The following is a 19275-nucleotide window of genomic DNA, read 5'->3' as shown; positions in this document are numbered from 1 at the left end:
ACCCATGGGTCATCTGAAAAAACATCTAGATGATCTGGCAGAAGTTACCTTAGTGCACTGAAGCTAGACTTTTCAAGAATTTCAAAAGCGATTTTCAAAGATTTCCTAATAAATGCTTTCGCCAAGCTGATCCCCAGGCAGCAGCTTTGTTTCTTCCCATGCATATTGGTGGCTAGAAGAAGATAATTAGTATTTTCTTTTTTTCCAGGCTTCGTTCAACGTGACTGTGAGTATACCAAACTGTGAGAGAAGAAGCAGGCACATTATCATAAAGCCTGTGGGGCTGGGGGATGCCCTGGAGATCCTTGTCAGTCCAGAATGCAGCTGTGACTGTCAGAAGGAAGTGGAGGTGAACAGCTCCAGATGCAGCAACGGGAACGGCTCCTTCCAGTGTGGAGTGTGTGCCTGCCACCCTGGCCACATGGGTCCTCACTGCGAGTGTGGGGATGACACGCTGAGCACTGACTCCTGCAAGGAGGCCCCAGAACTCCCCGCGTGCAGCGGAAGAGGCGATTGTTACTGCGGGCAGTGCATCTGCCACTTGTCCCCCTATGGAGACATTTACGGCCCTTACTGCCAGTGTGACAACTTCTCCTGCGTGAGACACAGAGGGCTGCTCTGTGGAGGTAGGCCATGCCCAAATCCACCTTACAGGGCGACTGTGCACGTATCAAGGAAGGGCTTTGCATCCTTTGCACCTTCCACAACCACCTGGGCACAGTAGGTGCTCAATAAATATTTGCTGATCAGTTGAGTGGGTTGACCTTTAGACTAAGGTAACTGAGCTTCCCTTATGTTTTTTTTCTGGCTCTGACATTCCCTAGGGGTGAGATCTCTGCCAGCTGAACTTACATCTCTATTATTATTTTTCTGGGAGTAAGTAGGTATAAGACGGATGCCTTCTCCTTGGTTATTACCCAGACGCCACAAAACTGCATGTAATTGAACTCCATTATCTTCCAGACTATTCTGGATCAGGCTTTTGGTATCTGACTCAACTCTTAAATGTTTATTACTTTGGAAAGATAAAAAGCCAGGCTACTTAAGGAGCATACTGCAAAGGACGAGGGACACAAAAATTCTAAATGGACTTTCAGGGCCTTCATTCACTCCATGCATATTTATTAAACACCTGTTATGTAACAGATACTAGGTTAGGCACAGGGTATAATAAAGATGAATAAGGACATATGCGAAGAAGGCTATGGAAAGGGTAAAAATGAAAAATCCTTGGAATTTTTTGAGACTGAGAAAAATTTTAAGTAACAGAAATATTTATGTTCTAATAGCCTTTGTAGATGTAAACATCACTTTAGTTTAAAACTATATTACATATAACATGACTTATAAAATCATTCTGAGAGATGCACATACATATTTAAGTACAATCTAGTCTGACAAGAATTACAAATGTGTTAATATACTTTTAAATGATACAGATTTGTGTTACAATTGAAATCGTAACCAACTGCTGAATTTAAGCTCATGTCTTTTTCTTTTCACAGTGTGTGAGCAGATAGGTTTTCAAAACAGAAAGCCATTATCTTTACAGAAAACTAAGCAAGTTACGTTTTCAAACCACAGTGTCAGGAACTATAAAAGAGACTGATTTTCAGGGGAAAAGGCCTTTGAAAACCATCTGATACCCTTAGAAGTGCACCTCCGTTTCATTTCTTGGCTCTTGCTGTTGCTGCCAATAGACTCCTCTGAGGCTGCCTTCTTTCTTCCCCACCAAAGAGTGAAAAGTTTAGGGTCTGTCCAGAATGAGACACATTTCTCTCCCCTTTCATTCAAAGGTGTTTTTCCTTATCTAATGGGTGTGTTTCCAAACCCACATTGGTCTTCTTTTCACACAATGCAGACAGAACACAGCCTGAAGCCAGAGGCCGTCACCAAGTCTCGAAAAGAGTCTATTCAGTGGAACCCCAGATTGCATTTCTAATAGAAATCTTTAATAAAATATGTGCTTAAGACACTTGAAATTGCCTTTCAAAAAAAAAAAAAAAAAAACAAACTCCGAAGTCTAATCAAATACAGTATAACAGCAATTATGACCCCACCTGTATTTCACCCTTTAGATCTGAAGTCAGAGGTCTAAGGCTGTGTAAATCGATGGGTTATGTTCAGCAACACAGTTCTTCCCGGTTTTTTTGTTTGTTTGTTTTTGTTTTTGTTTTTTGCGTTACGCGGGCCTCTCACTGTTGTGGCCTCTCCCGTTGCGGAGCACAGGCTCCGGACGCGCAGGCTCAGCGGCCATGGCTCACGGGCCCAGCCGCTCCGCGGCATGTGGGATCTTCCCGGACCGGGGCACGAACCCGTGTCCCCTGCATCGGCAGGCGGACTCCCAACCACTGCGCCACCAGGGAAGCACAGTTCTTCCCATTTTTTAATGGTCTTTCAGTTTATTTTGTGTCACGCATGCGGACGGACATAAATTCAGAGTCACCTTGACCTGTGCATTTGTAGTTCAGGTGGTCTGACAATAGTGCCTCTCTCTGAATCAGATACAGTGATCACTAAAGAAATTCTATTTAGAAAATACAATTTTTTTTCATTTGGACTCAGAAAACTTCACCAGTGCCCATTTCCTTCATACACTGGGGTACTTTCCCATCCTCGACCATGACTGTTTCTCAAAAGCTTTTTTGTGTTCAGTAACATCTCAAAGGATGTTCCTCTATTATTAGTAACTTCCTCTTTTAAAAGGTGTAATAAAAGTACAATCATTCAAATTCAACGAAGAGCAATGGAGCACCTACTATATGCCTGGCATTGTGCTTAGTGTAGGGATAAAACTGCTCCTGGCCCTGTGAACACACACGCTATTGTTGTTGTTTGTCATAGAGGCCTGACTGCTACAGCCTCATTTCTCATGTAAATCTCACTTATTTTACAACTAACATACTCTGCAATGTGCTGCTTCTCTGAAGGGCCATTATCACAATGTTCTTTTCATGCACCTTCTTCCATCCATCCGTAAGCACTCAAAGATAGAGGGCTCCATTGATTTTTCCCTTGCCCAAATTCCATTAGTCTTTTAAATTTTGATTCTAAGAGGCTGGAAACTAACAGGCAGACAGCATTACAGAAGAAACTTCCTGCCATGGTGCACTTAGTTATCAGTCAATGGCATTCCAGAAAGATCTCTCCCTCTCAAAAGAGCCTGATAATTTTTTCTTGAACTTTGGTTATAATCTTGCCTCTACATGAAGCCATTATGAAGTTTTGTCGTTGTTTTTCTTGTTGTATGAACAGGTACCTTAGATAATTGGTTGTTTGTGGATATCAATTAACAACTTTTGTGACTGGGTTAATGGTTCTGGAAGGCCCACAGAAAGGGAGGGTTTCTAAGTTCTGAAAGGAGCTCTTGGAAGGGTTTTCTAAAATTTCTGCCAAGTAATTCTTATATGCAGTGATACACTTGGGCATTCTCAAAGCCTTTGGAAATGCACATTTCATTTGACAATATTTATATACCATACACATTTTTCAGAATAAACTTCAATATGGAAATCACCCCCTATCATGAAAGTAAGTTTCCCCTTTTGCTGAGGAAGAAACAAAAAGCAATTGTACTTTAGAGGATAGCTTACATATAAAAATTAAATGAATGGTTTTGGCCTAAATAACCCAACTATTCTTAGCTTTGAATTAATTAGTTCAATTATGAACTAAATAGGTTATGAAATGCAGTCTTAATGTCATGGATCCAGATAAATTTCAACTCATCTTTCATTAGAGAAGTGTAAGTCTTTTTAGTATTTATATGTACAAATTACTATATTACCCTCTCTATATAGATATAGATGATACAGATGTAGATACAGATACAGATGTAGATATATAAATATAGATATAGATATAGATACAGGTACACATACACCAGGAGAAGTCAGAATCCAGCTTCAAAATCTTTGTGGTTTATCCTTTGTTCTGTGATTTCCTACTCCATGTCTCTTAAGACCAGGTCATGAAGATAAAAGGTAATGACCTTCTAGACCAAAGTTTACAGGAGAAAACCCAGAATCCTTCTTTCTACAATGAACATGGCAGCATCTCCTACAAATGGAAACCTGCCTCACTTGTGATTTCTTTTACATCTGTTTGGTTTTCAGTATAATTACAGGAGTTTTAATACTGATGGATAATTTTGTTATCAGATTCTTCTTACTGGATAGTGTTTAGGAGTAATGATAATAACTTATATATTGCCTATTTATGGGCCAAGCACTGTTCTAAACATTGTTATATATTATGATAATCATCATAACAATCCGATGAAGTAGTGCTATTAATAACCCCTCCTTACCAATGAGGAAACTGAGGCATAGAAAGGTTGAGTAATTTTCCCAACTTGGCCCAGCCCGTACCAGAGCCAGGACCCAAACATGTGCTGTCTGGCTTTACACCTGTGCACTCACCCACTACGTACTCAGCCACCGCCACCATGCCCACATGCCTTTGGAATGTAGCCAAAGAGCAAAACTTGGGAGGTGATGGCTGCTGCGCTTTTCCTTTTCTGAAGAAAAGTGTCAGTTATGAAATTTGTAAGTAAATGCTGTTTGTTTGGAACAGCAAAAGACAATTTAGGATCTTGGGCATGGCAGGCACCCCAAAAATATTATGAAAGAACACACAAGCCCATTACCTGAAACACTGTATTTAACATTTTATAGTAGTTCAGACACTACTCTGTGGCCAGTTCTTCAGGAGTCCCTCTTTTTTTTTTTTTTTTTTTTTTTTTTTTTTGCGGTATGCGGGCCTCTCACTGCTGTGGCCTCTCCCGTTGCGGAGCACAGGCTCCAGACGTGCAGGCTCAGCAGCCATGGCTCACGGGCCCAGCCGCTCTGCGGCATGGGGGACCTTCCCAGACCGGGGCACGAACCCGTGTCCCCTGCATCGGCAGGCGGACTCTCAAGCACTGCGCCACCAGGGAATCCCCTGATTTCTGATTTTTGTTTACCTTTTCCTCCTATCCTCACAGACACCCCATACGCACCTTTGGCTTTATTCATGTGACTTTACTATGGGTATCGAGCTGGTCACATGATTACACACTTCTGTCATTTACCTATGCTTTTTTCTCTGCTTATAATGCACGTAACCCTCTTCTTCTATCTTCTATCCTTATCTTCCAAATTCAGCTCAAGCATCACGTCCTCTGGAAACTTCCCCAAATCTCTTGTCTAATTTGGACAAGTGTGTATGGCACTTATCACATTGTACTTATTAGCAGTAGTATCTATTTGCCTGTCTCCTAGACTAAGCTATAAGCTCAGCCACCTTGTCTCATTTAATTTTGTATCCTCAAGCCTAAAACAATCTTTGGCACATGATACATGCTTAGTTAAAATTTGTTAAATAAATGAATCTGTTGGGCACTCACTGTATGCCTGTAGGACATCTAGTTGGTGACTACAAAGCTAGGAGATTTACACATTATCTCATCTGACCACAACCATTGGAAGCAGCTTTTATTCCCTCTACTTTATAGATGAGGCTTTCATGATTACTCAGCTTGAGTGATGTAGAGGTGGGGTTACTAAAGTCTATCTTGTATCTCTATCCTATGGCACCTTAATTGAAAGCAAAAAATTTTTGAAACTACATACACAGACACACACACACACACACACACACACACAGTTGGCCCTTGAACAACACGGGTTTGAAGTGCATGGGTCCACTTACATGCAGATGTTTTTTCAATAAATATATTGGAAAAATTTTTGGAGATTTGCAACAATTTGAAAATACTCACAGATGAACTGCATAGCCAGAAATAAAAAATATTTAGGTACGTCATGAATTCATACGGTATATATAGATACTAGTCTCTTCTTACATAGGCATAAGGTGAGTGATATTTAATATAAAATTAATAATGTTTTAGTTTTCTTACTGTTTTATAACTTTGCTTTCAAAGCATTATATTACTGTACAGTATGCCTTTCTCATAATTGGAGAAACTGCATATCAGCCTACCATTACAGGTAAGTGGTTTTTTAGAAAATGTAATCATGCTTCTATATGAATATATCTATAATACTGTATGCCATAAACATTTTAAACAATTCATTCGTTGGTGTATAGGCTAGGCTACTGGGAAGCAATTATATCAATTATACTAGGCTACCAAAAAGCAATCATATTGCTGCTTCTTCGTTATCAAGGCATGAATAGCTATATCTGTAAATAAATATGAATTTCTTTTTCACACTATCTTTTCATTTTTGATGTCTAATGTTGGTAAGTTGTATAATATCTACAGTGTTATAAGACAATATTGATGTAGGTACTGCCAGATGATTCGTCTTGTAAATTTACAGCATTGATAAATACAGTACAGTACTGTAAATGTATTTTCTCTTCCTTATGATTTTCTTAATAACATTTTCTTTTCTCTAGCTCACTTTATTGTAAGTATACAGTATATGATACATATAACATACAAAATATGTGTTAATCAACTGTTTATATTATCAGTAAGGCTTCCAGTCAACAGGAGGCTGTTAGTAGTTAAGAGTTGAGGGAGTCCAAAGTTATCCTCAGATTTTGGCCTGGGGGGAGGGGTGAGAGTGGGGCGGGGGGAGGGGTCAGTGCCCCAACCCATGCATTGTTCAAGCGCCAACTGTATATACACACACATACTTGCACACGCACACACACCAAGTAGCTATTATAGGCTTCTGGATTATCTTATTTCATCTGGTTATAAATTCTGTTGGATGTAACATCAGGCAATCAAGTTGGTTCAGTTAAGAGACCAGATCAATGAATATACACAGTTCGCAAAATACGTTCCATAAAATCTATCTACGCTCACTCCCCCCTGCACCCACACACACGCACTCACTTTTTTTCTCGTTTTTTTCTTCAGTCTTTTTCATGGTGTTCAAAGGCAAAGAGAAAAGATGGCCCCCAAGATCCGGAAGTGGCTTTAGCCCTAAGAAACCCAGGGCTTTGTTTTGCAGATAACGGCGACTGTGACTGCGGCGAGTGCGTGTGCAGGAGCGGCTGGACGGGCGAGTACTGTAACTGCACCACGAGCACGGAGCCCTGCATCTCCGAAGACGGGGCGCTCTGCAGCGGGCGGGGGGGCTGTGTGTGCGGCCAGTGCGTTTGCACGAACCCCGGAGCCTCGGGACCCACCTGCGAACGTTGTCCCACCTGTGGCGATCCCTGTAACTCTAAATGGTAATGTCTCTACGCTCACCAGTCCTTCCTTCCATAGGGTGCGTGGTGATCAAAGTTATCATGACATTATATACACTCAGACCTCGGATTGTTCTTGCTGGCTTTGGTCTCCAAGCCTCCATCAAAACACACAAACCGGGCTTCCCTGGTGGCGCAGTGGTTGAGAGTCCGCCTGCCGATGCAGGGGACACGGGTTCGTGCCCCGGTCCGGGAGGATCCCACATGCCGCGGAGCGGCTGGGCCCGTGAGCCATGGCCGCTGAGCCTGCGCGTCCGGAGAAAACACACAAACCCGCAGGGCCCCTGCGATCGTCAGCCTGGAACGTCAGCCTCTCCCTTGCCTCTCAGCGCTGATGATCCAGGACCACAAAGTCACATTTCTGCAAGAGAGCCTAGTGGGGAAGCTGAGCTGATGTCCCACGCTGATAACATCGATAGTCTCTCCCTTACAGTACCAACCACACATCAGGAATGCCCTGGGGGTAGACCGAGGACACTCACATTCAGTACTTTTTTAAGGGAAACAGACAAGCTTCTTTCTTATCCAGACGTTTATAGCCTGACCTTACTGATTCATTCCTATCTATAAACTCATAAAGGCAAAGAGGCAGAAAGATGATCTTGGCTTTCCATTCCTTCCCTCTTCTTTACCACTCATGCTCTTTGGCACCTTTCTTTGGTTGTCATTCTACACAGCTATTGTGACTGACACTTTCTTTTACACAATGTGAACAACAGCAACAAAACAACCACATTGTTTTTATTTTCCAGTAAAAAAAAAAAAAAAAAAAAGTTTCTTTGCTTGGCAGCTAACTTCTTAATGAAAGCGGGGCAACATTTGCAGGTTAAGTGAAGCAAATCTCCAAATTGGCTGTGTTAGGACATTGCAGGTATAATGTATTATACAGCAAACGTGCTTAAGCAGTTCATACTTTCATTAACTCTGGTACCTAAAATGGGGACATGTGCATTTCCAATGTAAACAAAGTAAGAAAATCAATATCAATATTCACTCAGTGGTTGCTCACTATCCAGGTGTCAAAACTTCTCTGTCACTGTGCCTGGACATATGCCAAGAGAGAAGCACGGGCACAAGGTTAGACTTACTTGAATAGAATTTAATATAAAATGTCATTTCAAGGTATTTCTTCTATTATTTTTCTATTTTGTCTTCTCTGTAAACATGATTCAATCTTCTTTGAAAAAATATTTTATTTAACTATAGTTGATTTACAATGTTGTGTTAGTTTTAGGTGTTCAGCTTCAGATTCTTTTCCATTATAGGTTATTACAAGATATTGAATATAGTTCCATGTGCTATACGGTAAATCCTTGTTGTTTATCTATTTTATATATAGTAGTGTGTGTATGTTAATTCCAACTTCCTAATGTGTCTCTCCCCTTCCCCTTTCCCCTTTGGTAACCAGAAGTTTGTTTTCTTTGTCAAACATGATTCAATCTTAAATCTGGTTTATAAGACATGAAATTAATAGTCCAAGTAGTTTGAATTTGAGAAATCAGGTAGAGTGATCCCCTTGGTGTTTGTTAGTTTTGAGGTGAAACCATTCTATTTATTCTTTCATGCACTTATTTATCAAATAGGTATTAAGTACTTACTATAGGCCAGGAATCATGTTAGGCCATAGACATACAGTGAAACTGAAACAGTTACAGTTCCTGCTGTCACAGCTGCTGAGCATCTACTGGGAAAGACAGAACATTTAAAATAGTAATTATAATGATATCTGGGCTAACAGTTACAATAAGGGATAGAGAGGGTGCAGTGGAGCTATATGGCAGGAGATAAAGCTACCAGACTAGCTCGGGCAGCCATCAGTGGGATGCACAAAGGTGTAGAGCTTTTAAGGGCTTCCGCAATCTCAAGCAACCCTACTGCAAAACCACTCCAAGTAAATATATAACCCAGATATGTGCAGTGTGCTTGCAGTGCAAAGGCCACTTCCAGGTAAGGCTGCTATCCCTACTCCACATAGACTGCTGCTCCTAAACCCTTCCAGCAGAGGAATTCAGAGGCTTCCACTACAAGGGAACTAACTGATAAGGATTAGGGAAGGCTTGCCTAAGGAAGTGCTGTTTCAGCTGAGATTTGATGTGGCATGGTGGGCGTGGGGAATGTTTCCAGCACTTAGAGGAGCATACCTTTCCTGGGCCAGCATAATGTGTGCCCACAGTAAGAAAGCTTTTGCAGCTTTGGATTACTCCAAACGCTATCCAGCTGTAAAGTGATTGTCAGCACAAGATTAATTCAGGGTCTAAGCTTTACTTACCTGTATAGACATCATTAGAGTAGCTTAATTCCTGGGCTATGTTCTTGGAAATACACTTTTCTATAAGTAGCAATCCTTTATTTAAAAACCTGCGTTAATGAGGATCCAGGCTGTAATCCTCAGCTTTTGAAAATGCCTTATCAAGGCTTGGACGCATTCAAAGGGGTTACAGAAAAGTGAATCTTTAAAATAGTCATTCAGGACATATGACAATTCTTGGAATTCTTGCTAAAACACAGACCATTTCTATTAAGAAAGTCACATTTTGTCTAGTACCATAAACCCTTCCCAGGAAAATGTTTAATGAAAATATAGCTAAATCAAATACCAAAATAATTGGGTTTTTTGTTGTTGTTGGGGGGAAAAAAATTTTAATCTCACCAATCAGAAGTAATCAGTACAGATGAATGAGGATAGTAGCTATTATCAAGCTGGCTCATGGAACACTGATTACTGAATGGAATTCAGAATAAAGGAGTTCCCTCTTGGACGTCACCCAACCATCTTTCTGAAAGTAACGAGAAACACAATATCCTCTCTGAGACACTCCTATAGCCAGAACCATAGTAATAGCATTAAAGCAATATCCCAGCTGCGTATCTATTTTCCACTAATACAAACTGATCAACTCTGTTGAATAATGTTCACAGGAGCTGCATTGAATGCTACCTGTCTGCAGATGGCCAGGCCCGAGAAGACTGTGTTGACAAATGCAAATTAGCTGGTGCGACCATCAATGAAGAAGAAGGTTCTACTTGTTTGAAATTGCTTTCCTTTCCTTGGCACAGTTTTGGAGAGGCAGAAATTCGGTGCAGGGCTTTTCAGTAGCTCGACCTCATTTGTACTAGGGTGTTAATTCACTCGCATTCATTTTTAAGAGTAAATGCATTCCAGAAGGCTAAAGACTTGATGGCTTGGGAGACAAGCAATTTAAAGTCCCGGCTATGCTGTTTGCTCTGTTGCAAATTCATCTCTGCTTAACACATGCAATTGGAGAGAATTCCAGAATGCTATATTTTTTTGAATTAGCAGAGTGGAAAATTGAAGAAATAGCTAAACGTTAACCTCCTAACCTGAAATCATCCTCTATCATCTGATTACCTTATTTCACGGTAGGACAAAGTAAGGTATAATATGGGTTTTCTGACAGCAACTCTCAGACACCAGGCAGTGTCCGGTTAGTGGCCATTTTTCCTGCTCTCCCCTCCATATGCTTTTACTCCCAGCTTTCCAAACATGGGCATTACATGGTCATCCTTAATTCCCTGTTGCCTTGGTCCCAAACTACAAGAAGGGTCTGTTACCTTTAACTGCTAAGCAAACTCTGCTCTTGCTTCCACCTGCCATTTTTGAAGTTACTTGCTTAAAATCAGGTTCGTTCTAATGGCAAAATGTTATTTCAGATCTGTAAATTGGTTGTATCTTAGCTGCAAAGGCATTTAAAAAATAACTTGTGAACTTTAAAACAAAGCCGATGACTGACTTCTCCCAAAGGGACCATCTGGGGGTATTTGTTTTTCCATCATCACAAACTCCCTGCCTTATCCTGCTGCTCAGGTAGGGACATTGTTCTGCACGCCTCAGAGGCACCGCCACGGTGCATCTCAGGAGGAGCGGAATAACCAAGATGATAATTTATGACACTCTAGGATATGTATCTTGAGTAGACGAAGCTAGAATACAGAAATTAATCCATTTCCAAAGTGAAATAAGTTAGTGATATTTATGTTGTTTTGAAACTTACCAACATTGTTTTAAAATTGAGGTTTCTGACTGGCCACAGTTAAATAACCCTGTATGGAGGGGCGTGATTAGTGCTCATGAAACCCCTCGCCTGTGCTTTTCTAGTGTCTCAGATAAATATGCCAAATAACCATAAATTGGACAAGACGGTATGTACATTACACTAATACCGAAGGTAAGATGCAGTAAAAGCACCGAGTAAAGTGGGATTTGTAGCCTGTCCACATTAGTAACTAGTACAAAATCTCAGCGTATCCTTCTGGCTTCATTTCACAGCAACCAGTTGGGATATTTACCAAGTGTTTTAAAGAAATGACTAAAAATTGCAGAAAATGCCCTGCAAATGACTAGAACTGAATTGACTAGCAGCGTGAGAAATCTAATGTGCTAAGGGGAAAAAAGAAGTAAACCTTGGAAACATGGTAAATCCTGAACAGGGAATTACTATATTTAAATACACAGTTTTCTGAGTATAAGTTATCATAAATGCTTGGATTTGAGAGGAAGACAAGATTCTCAAGTGGCATTTAAAATTTTTGCATTATTCTTGTATAATTGACTAAATTACCTTCAAAATAGGGGACTACAACTATTTCTAACTCAGAAATCAAAATAGTAATTGGATTACCAGTACCATTTAAAGCACTAATCTTGATGAATTTGAGAGAAAAACTATCTTTGTCAGCCTGTGAACTAAAAAAGTCACTCTTCTAATGGGCCTTTTTATAAGTCCTATTTCAAGTTACTCATCCAGTTCTGTTATTGATCATATCATCTTGAAATTATCACAACATATTTGCTCTTCCATGGGGTCTTTTATCAGCCCATTCTTCCCCTAATAAGGACATGGAGAGTAAAGTAAGATAACCATAAACTTCATAATCTGAATAAATTATTCCTCACCTGTGCTGTGGTGACTTGTGTGAGTATTTCTAAGGACATGTGGTTTAACTTTATTCAGCCATTTTACTGAAGTAGAAGTTTTTAATTTACCCCCATATTCATGTACTCAGAGCATTGTTACTCAAAGTGTGTTCCATGGAACACTAGTTCTGAAAGCGATAAATGGACCAAAGCACCCCTGGTCATATAAATTTTGTAAATGGGAAGCTAAGCTTTTTGTTTTCTTTGCAAGACTGAGAGTTGTCATGTCTATTAAATTAAATGTGCATTGTGAATTTGCAGGAGAAGCAAAGGGAGGAATTAGAGTAAGGAGGGATTCCCAAACTTATTTGACCACAGAACTCTTGTTTTTTTCCCTTTGGGAAACTGTATTCTCTGAGAACTACTACCTCAGCCCCAGAGGCGAGGTCTTAAACACATGGCTATCTTGGTTCAGTGGTGCAGACAGTTTATATTTTCCACATCTTTTCTGGACCTTCCCAGACCCCAGCCTTTTCACCTCCCTTCTCACATTTCTTCCTTTTCTAAGGATGATTTCATGGACTGCCTGAGATCTTATTTTCATCGTATTATTCTAGAACAGTGCTGCTAGCACTCATAAAAGTGGGTAAAAAAGAAAGGTCCATTTCTAATGAACCAACAAAGGAAAACCTTAGCAGCTAATTATGCAAATCTCCAGCCCAAGCTGGACCTTTTCACTGCACATTCAATAATGCATTTTAATACCCAAACACTACAAAACAGGCTAAATCTAGAGTCATAACAGTCATGAAAAGGAGTGGTGAAGTCATTAAAGCAAGAAGGGAGTCGTGACTCAAAGGTCCTATTAGCGGTTCCATTCAAACTTTAAAAATCCTGGCCAAGTAAATTAAGCCTCCCTGTGCTTCAGTGTAGCTCTTTAAGGGAAAATAAAAAAGCAGGATTAATATTACTGAAAGGAGTATTATGAGCTGTCCACATATTTTCTACCTGAGAATAAAATGTTCCATTAAGTAAGTTTGAGAGGAACAGGGCGGGTGTCCACTGTCACGGCAGAGACGGGGAGGGAAGGAAAAAAACACTCCAAAACAAAAAAAAAGCATATTCCCGGAGACTTCATCATGAATCCTTGCTAATTGGAGGGTTTGGTAGGAGAATGTGTGGTGGAGGTCGTCTAAAAATGACCAAAGTATGAATTATATATACAGTTCTGTTGCTGTCAAACACATGAAATAACACAAATTTCACTAATCAAGTGCTGCCCAGAGGTGCCCAAACCTCTTCATCAGAATCACCTCATTAAAAATATTATTAACAATTCACTAAAATGCAAGCTCCTGTCCAAACCACGGACTTCTCAAATCAGAATAGCCAGGGTGGGTCCCTGGAATCCATCACTACAGAACTCTGAGGTGATTTAGATGATGGTAAACATTTAGGACCAGATGAGAATAATTTGTAATTAGATTTCTTAATATTCCTATGTAAATAGATGCTTCTAATGGATTCAAAGACAGTTTGTTCACTTAAATTTATCCTCTGAAATCTTATTAATAATGCCAAATGTTTTACTAGTCCCGGTTGTGATAGATAATACAGGCATGCTTCTTACAGACTCTGGCATGAGATGTTTAACTTATAAATTAAAGGCAAAAACAACTTAATTTTCTATCTTGCTATGGCTATAGCATTGTTGAACCAAAAAATAGACTATTATTTAATTTTTCTTTGTTAGAATCAGAGGAACACACGTAGATTCTGTTTTATTAAAATCTTTTTATGTTGAAGCTAATGAGAAAAGTTATAGGTCTAACAAGACTATGTCCAAGATTATCTGGGACAGTCCCAGTTTTGTATTCTGACCCATTGTGTCATAATACACTAATTTTGGATCATATGTCTTAAAATTTTAGGATAAGAGCAAAAGGTCATTCTACTTACACGTTTCTGAAAAAAAGTGTTTGTAACAGTATCATTAAAAAGTCTCTAACTTAGAAGATAGGAGAACTTTAAGCAAGTTTTTTTTTTTTAATTAGAAAAATCCTACATAATTTTGGCATAGGTGCCAGATCACTAAAATGGTTCATAAATAGTATTAGCATCTTAGACTGACCATTTTACTATATTATCAATTTCTGTCATGACATTCATTTTCTGCTTCTTGAATAAGCTCAAAATTTTTCTTCTGCTTGGAAAAGATTTGAGGAAAACTGAATTTCTTTTAATTGAGAAAAGGGCTATACTGAGTAGGCCAACTGTCATCCTGGTCTCCTTTTATTCTGGGATTTACCTTTATCCTGGTGGTCCCTGAGCTACATAACACTTCAATTTCCATTTCCTCATATTAATTTATATATACTGTTTTGACAATACGTGGCCCCCAATCTTGACTATGCCATTGTGGGAAAGGCCCCTTTAGAAGTAACCACTATCAGTTTGGACTGTGTAGTCCCTTTCTGAAACATAATCTCAGCTTCCTCCCAGATGCTCTCAGCCAAGGAGAACGTATAGCTTCCTCATTACCATAATCAGAGCCATTCTATTCCCAAGACAACTAAGCGTACCTGCCTTGAAGTACTTCACTCTACTGAAATCCTACCACCATCATTTTGATGGGTGCATTCGATGGTCAGTCCTGATTGACCACACCTGGAATAGTTCTTCTGGAACAGGAGTAGAAACTAAAACCTCAGTGGATAGGGAAAATTCTATGTCTTTTCTATTCTTATTCTGCAATGTTGAAAATTCCTATTTGTATAATAAAACTCAGTGCTACTTTGCTTTAAAAATAATCTCTTTTGGAATCTCATTTAACCTAATGAATGACTCTTTTATCTACAGATTTCTCAAAGGATAGTTCTGTTGCCTGTTCTCTGCGAGGAGAAAATGAATGTCTTATTACATTCCTAATAACTACAGATAACGAAGGGAAAACCATCATTCACAGCATTAATGAGAAAGGTGGGTGGCATGCCTTCCCTTGCCAGTGGTAAGAGATATTACATGGGAGAGGAGAAAACAACCAGAAAGATGCTCTGGGTAGCTTGCCAGGAAAGACATTTCCAAATTTTGATGGAGTGCCTCTACTTTCCCAATGGCTGAAATATACCTGTTGAAGGGTTTGATATGTTCCAATGTTTCTTATTAAGACCAAAGAACAAGAGAAGTGTTTTTGTACCAATCCCCGAAAGCTGGCTGATGAATTGTAGAAAGGTGGACCAATTAAATGCAATGAAAGCAAAAGGTATGTTTTTAGGAAAGACTGACAGGGAAGAGGAGCATAGCAGTCTAAGAGAACGAGCTTTTTTTTTTTGCAGTACGCGGGTCTCTCACTGTTGTGGCCTCTCCCGTTGTGGAGCACAGGCTCCGGATGCACAGGCTCAGCAGCCATGGCTCACGGGCCCAGCCGCTCCATAGCATGTGGGATCTTCCCGGACCAGGGCACGAACCCGTGTCCCCTGCATCGGCAGGCGGACTCTCAACCACTGCGCAACCAGGGAAGCCCAAAAACGACCTTTGACTCAGGCAAACCTTGGCTCAAATCCTGCTCCACCACTTCCTTGACATTCTGGAAGATAATTGTCTCTCCGAGTCTCTATTTCCTCATCCGTAAAATGGGAAAAATAACAGTACTTTCTTCTAAGGGTTGATTCAAGGATTAAATGAAATAATGCATGTAAAATATGTACCAGTTCATAACCTACCTAATGGGTCTTTAAATGATAATGCTGAGTCAGGAAAGATGTGAAGAGACAAGGAAGGAAGGAAGTGATCTGTAAAGGAAGAGTCTGTGAGTTGCTTCTGTGAGTTTTTCTCCATACCAATTCATGGAGTCGGCTTGGGACTCAGGGAACCCTCAAATAAGAATCTCATCTTCAGTGAAGGGGAGAGAGAAACTTGTAGCAGGTAGAAAAGAAAATAGTGGGGAAGGTATTGATACTTTTGTTGAGAAGTTCTTAAATTTTAGTAAGTTTCACCTGGGGAGCTTGTTAAACTGCCAGCCTCCTGAGTCAGCAGGCTGGATGTGTGGCCCAGGACTCTGCATTTTAACACTTCTCCAGGCAACTCGGATACAGGTGGCTTCCAGACCTCCTCTGAGTGACTCTGCCCTAAAAGCCCTGGCTGCCTTCTTACATGTGCACAGGTGCCTCACCTTTTCTGTCTTCAGTTAATGATGTGTCCCTAAACCTTTCTGCCAGAAATGACAGCTGCATTAAATCAGACCTCTCCAGATCTTGTCAGCAGCCTCCTCCTCCTTCCCTCTAAAGCTTGAGGCCTAAGTTCCGGCCCAGACAATAGCAGCAAGGGCAGGCTAGAAGACAGATGTGTTTTGTTGTGTGTGCTGGTTTATCGGTAGGCTGACAAAGTATTAAGTCCTGAATTTGAAACCAAGAGTACCAAGCTGCCATCACTTAAGAGTGTGAAAAGCAATGACAAAATTACCAAAAAGTAAGTTGAAGACATTATGAACTAACCAAGCAAACACAATTAGAAAAGTATCACATTGCAGTGCTGAGGGTCAGAGAGGGAGGGGTCGGCACAATGCAAGAGACAAGTGTATGATGGTGACCTTGCCACTCAGGTGGGCAGAGTGCACCAGGAGACTTGCTCTTGAAAAGCTTCTGTAAATTGACTTCTTTGAAATGCATATGTAAAAGGCATTGTAGAGGTCATTAGTTAAGAAAATCTAAGGTGAATCCTGCTGTACAAGGAAGAAATACTTTATGAAAACCGGCCTCATCATTATGTATTTTATAAAGTCAAATTCTTCAACTACACCCCCATCTTCTGTTTGTGACTGTGGCAGTGGCTTTAGCAAGTTCTCCCGAAATCAAAGCCATTCCTTACAATATTGATTCCATTGGAGAAGCAAGCTCCAAACAAAAATGAACTTCCAGAGTAGGTTCTGTTTTTAATTCAGGGGATTTTGTATCTAGATGGTTTGATTTTGATTTTTTTTTCTTGTGAAACATGCCTTTGGTTGATAAATGCTTCCTCATTACTGAACTGTTGGGTTTTTCTTCTTTTATTCATCCACACAATATGAGTGGTACATCAACATGCCATCTTTCCGAGAGCCCTCAGATGCCCTGATATCTTTTTATTAAAGCTTTTTATTCTCCCTATGCTTTTGTAGCAGGGAAGAGTGAGGGGAAAATGACCTCCCAGAAGTTTAACAGGAGTCACCTGATGGCTTCAGGGATGCTTCTTTCCTGGTAAATGTTCGAGCTCCTCGATAGGCCCGGAGCTTCCAGGGGCCCTGAGGACAGAGCCTGTCCCCAGGAATCTGTAGTCCCCTCTCACAGCTTTAAGACCAGAGAATCCCAGGGTAGCCGGTTGGAGGCAAGAAGAGAAAAGAGGCAAAATGAGAAAGGAGGATGTGAAGGTTAAGGATGACCAGTATTCTTCAAACAAATAGAAAAAAAAAAAAAACCCAGTGAAGGGTCACCATCAGTGTCTGTGTGAACATAGGGAGAGCTTCACTAATCTTTTTTCTGGAGGAACTTTCAGCCACATTCCTGAGAGCCGCAGTCAGTGAATGATAGTTGGGGAGCCTTCCTAGCAGGGATATGGGTGTGGATGTTACACCCACAGTTTCCAACTTGGAGATTCCAAGCCCTTGAGGTCTTGAGCATAGAAAAGCGAGAAGGGTGCATTTGTTGTAATAATAATAATAATAATAATAATAATAATAATAACAGCAGCTGTCATTTGTTGAGCCCTTACTAATACCATATATCAGGTGTTATGCTATATGTTTTACATGTATTGATTCATTTAACACCCTCAACAACCATATACAGCAGGTATTGCTATTATTTCCATTTTGCAGGTAAGGAAATTGAGAAGTTAATAATTTGCTAGGTCCTGCAGCAATTAAGTACCAGCCCCGATTGGGGATCTCTGGCAGTTTGGCCCAGAGCCCGTGCTCTTAACTACTGTGCTATACTGCCTCTCACTGGCTGTACGAGCATCATAAATATCTGAATCCCCAAAATAGGTCAGATCATCACTCTCCCATAGAAATGTTATGCAAACCACGTTGTAATTTTAAATTTTCTGGTAACCACATTAAAAAACATAAAATAATTTTAATAATGTCTTATTTAATCCATTGCATCCAAAATATTATTTCAGTGTACAATCAATATAAAATTATTAATAAGATATTTTACCTTTTTCATATCAAGTCTTCAAAATCAGTGTGTATTTCACACTTAACACAAAACCTAATTCTGAAAAGTCACATTTCTAGTGACTATTGAGCAATAGCCACATGTGGCAGCGCAACCAGATTGGCCGCGTTAGAAACTCAGCGCCTTAGAATTAGGCGCAGCGCTGACCCAGACTCAGTAGGCAACCCTGGATGGAACACAGTGATGGAGAAAACATTTTGCCCCACCTACAAATATGTCTTTAGTCTGAGCATCTCAAGAAATACTAAAGAGAGTATGGAAAGTGGAAATTTCTGTTGTGTAATACCTGCTCTGGAGCTTGGGCCAAAATCCTTTCTTGAGATATGTTTAATTCCCAATGACTCTAAGTTCTTAAAATAATTATCTCCACCAGGCCATGCCTGTTTCTCCATTATTTATTCCCTACTGGAGAGCTCTCCTAATTCATGTTCTGACTGCAGGGTCTCAGCAAGCTTCATCTTGCTTCGAGCAAGAACATCCTATGCCCCGCCCCAGACATCTCACAGTCAAAGATGTAGCCAGTATATATTCTCATTGACACAGGCCTGCCGCTTTCTTTGCAGGAGTGTTGCTAACTTATTAGAAGCAGCCATGGTTAATTTGCTATGCTAGAAACAGTCTTTAGATCTTCATACTGTAGTACCTATTTTATTAGCTCCTTTACTTATTTCTGCATAATCTCCTTAAATGGTTTTTTGGCCAAAGAACAAAAGTGTGTGAGACCAGGCATCATGCTGTTAGGGGGCCATTAATTCCGCTCAAATTCAGATCAGCTATAGATCTTACCTTGAAAACAGCATGACTAGTCCTGTGTGTATAACCCTCCTTTTTAAATATATAAAAGCAATAAGAGTTAGGATAAACTAAGCATGATTCATTTCCTACCAAGATACCATGGATTTGCCTCACTTCTTGCAGAGGGAAACAGATATTTAATGATAATTTCTGTGTGGGATTTTTTTCTCCCAT

General features: G+C 40.2%; 1 protein-coding gene across 3 annotated transcripts in view; it reads left to right on the top strand.

Moving 5' to 3' along the window:
- The window catches only part of ITGB6 (integrin subunit beta 6), a 70606-nt gene that overhangs the window by 42145 nt on the left and 9186 nt on the right, over positions 1-19275 (top strand). For all 3 annotated transcript variants that reach the window (XM_082630763.1, XM_082630765.1, XM_082630764.1), the window contains 4 exons: positions 209-626; positions 6975-7197; positions 10135-10232; positions 14951-15070. In XM_082630763.1, the coding sequence (XP_082486889.1) occupies positions 209-626; positions 6975-7197; positions 10135-10232; positions 14951-15070 (859 nt within the window). The remainder of the gene's footprint in view (positions 1-208; positions 627-6974; positions 7198-10134; positions 10233-14950; positions 15071-19275) is intronic.

This window comes from Mesoplodon mirus (genome assembly GCF_964341445.2).
Source record: "Mesoplodon mirus genome assembly, chromosome: 8".
Lineage (NCBI taxonomy): Eukaryota > Metazoa > Chordata > Mammalia > Artiodactyla > Ziphiidae > Mesoplodon > Mesoplodon mirus.
The sequence above is the reverse complement of the archived record's forward strand: the minus strand, read 5'-3'. Positions and strand labels throughout refer to the sequence as shown.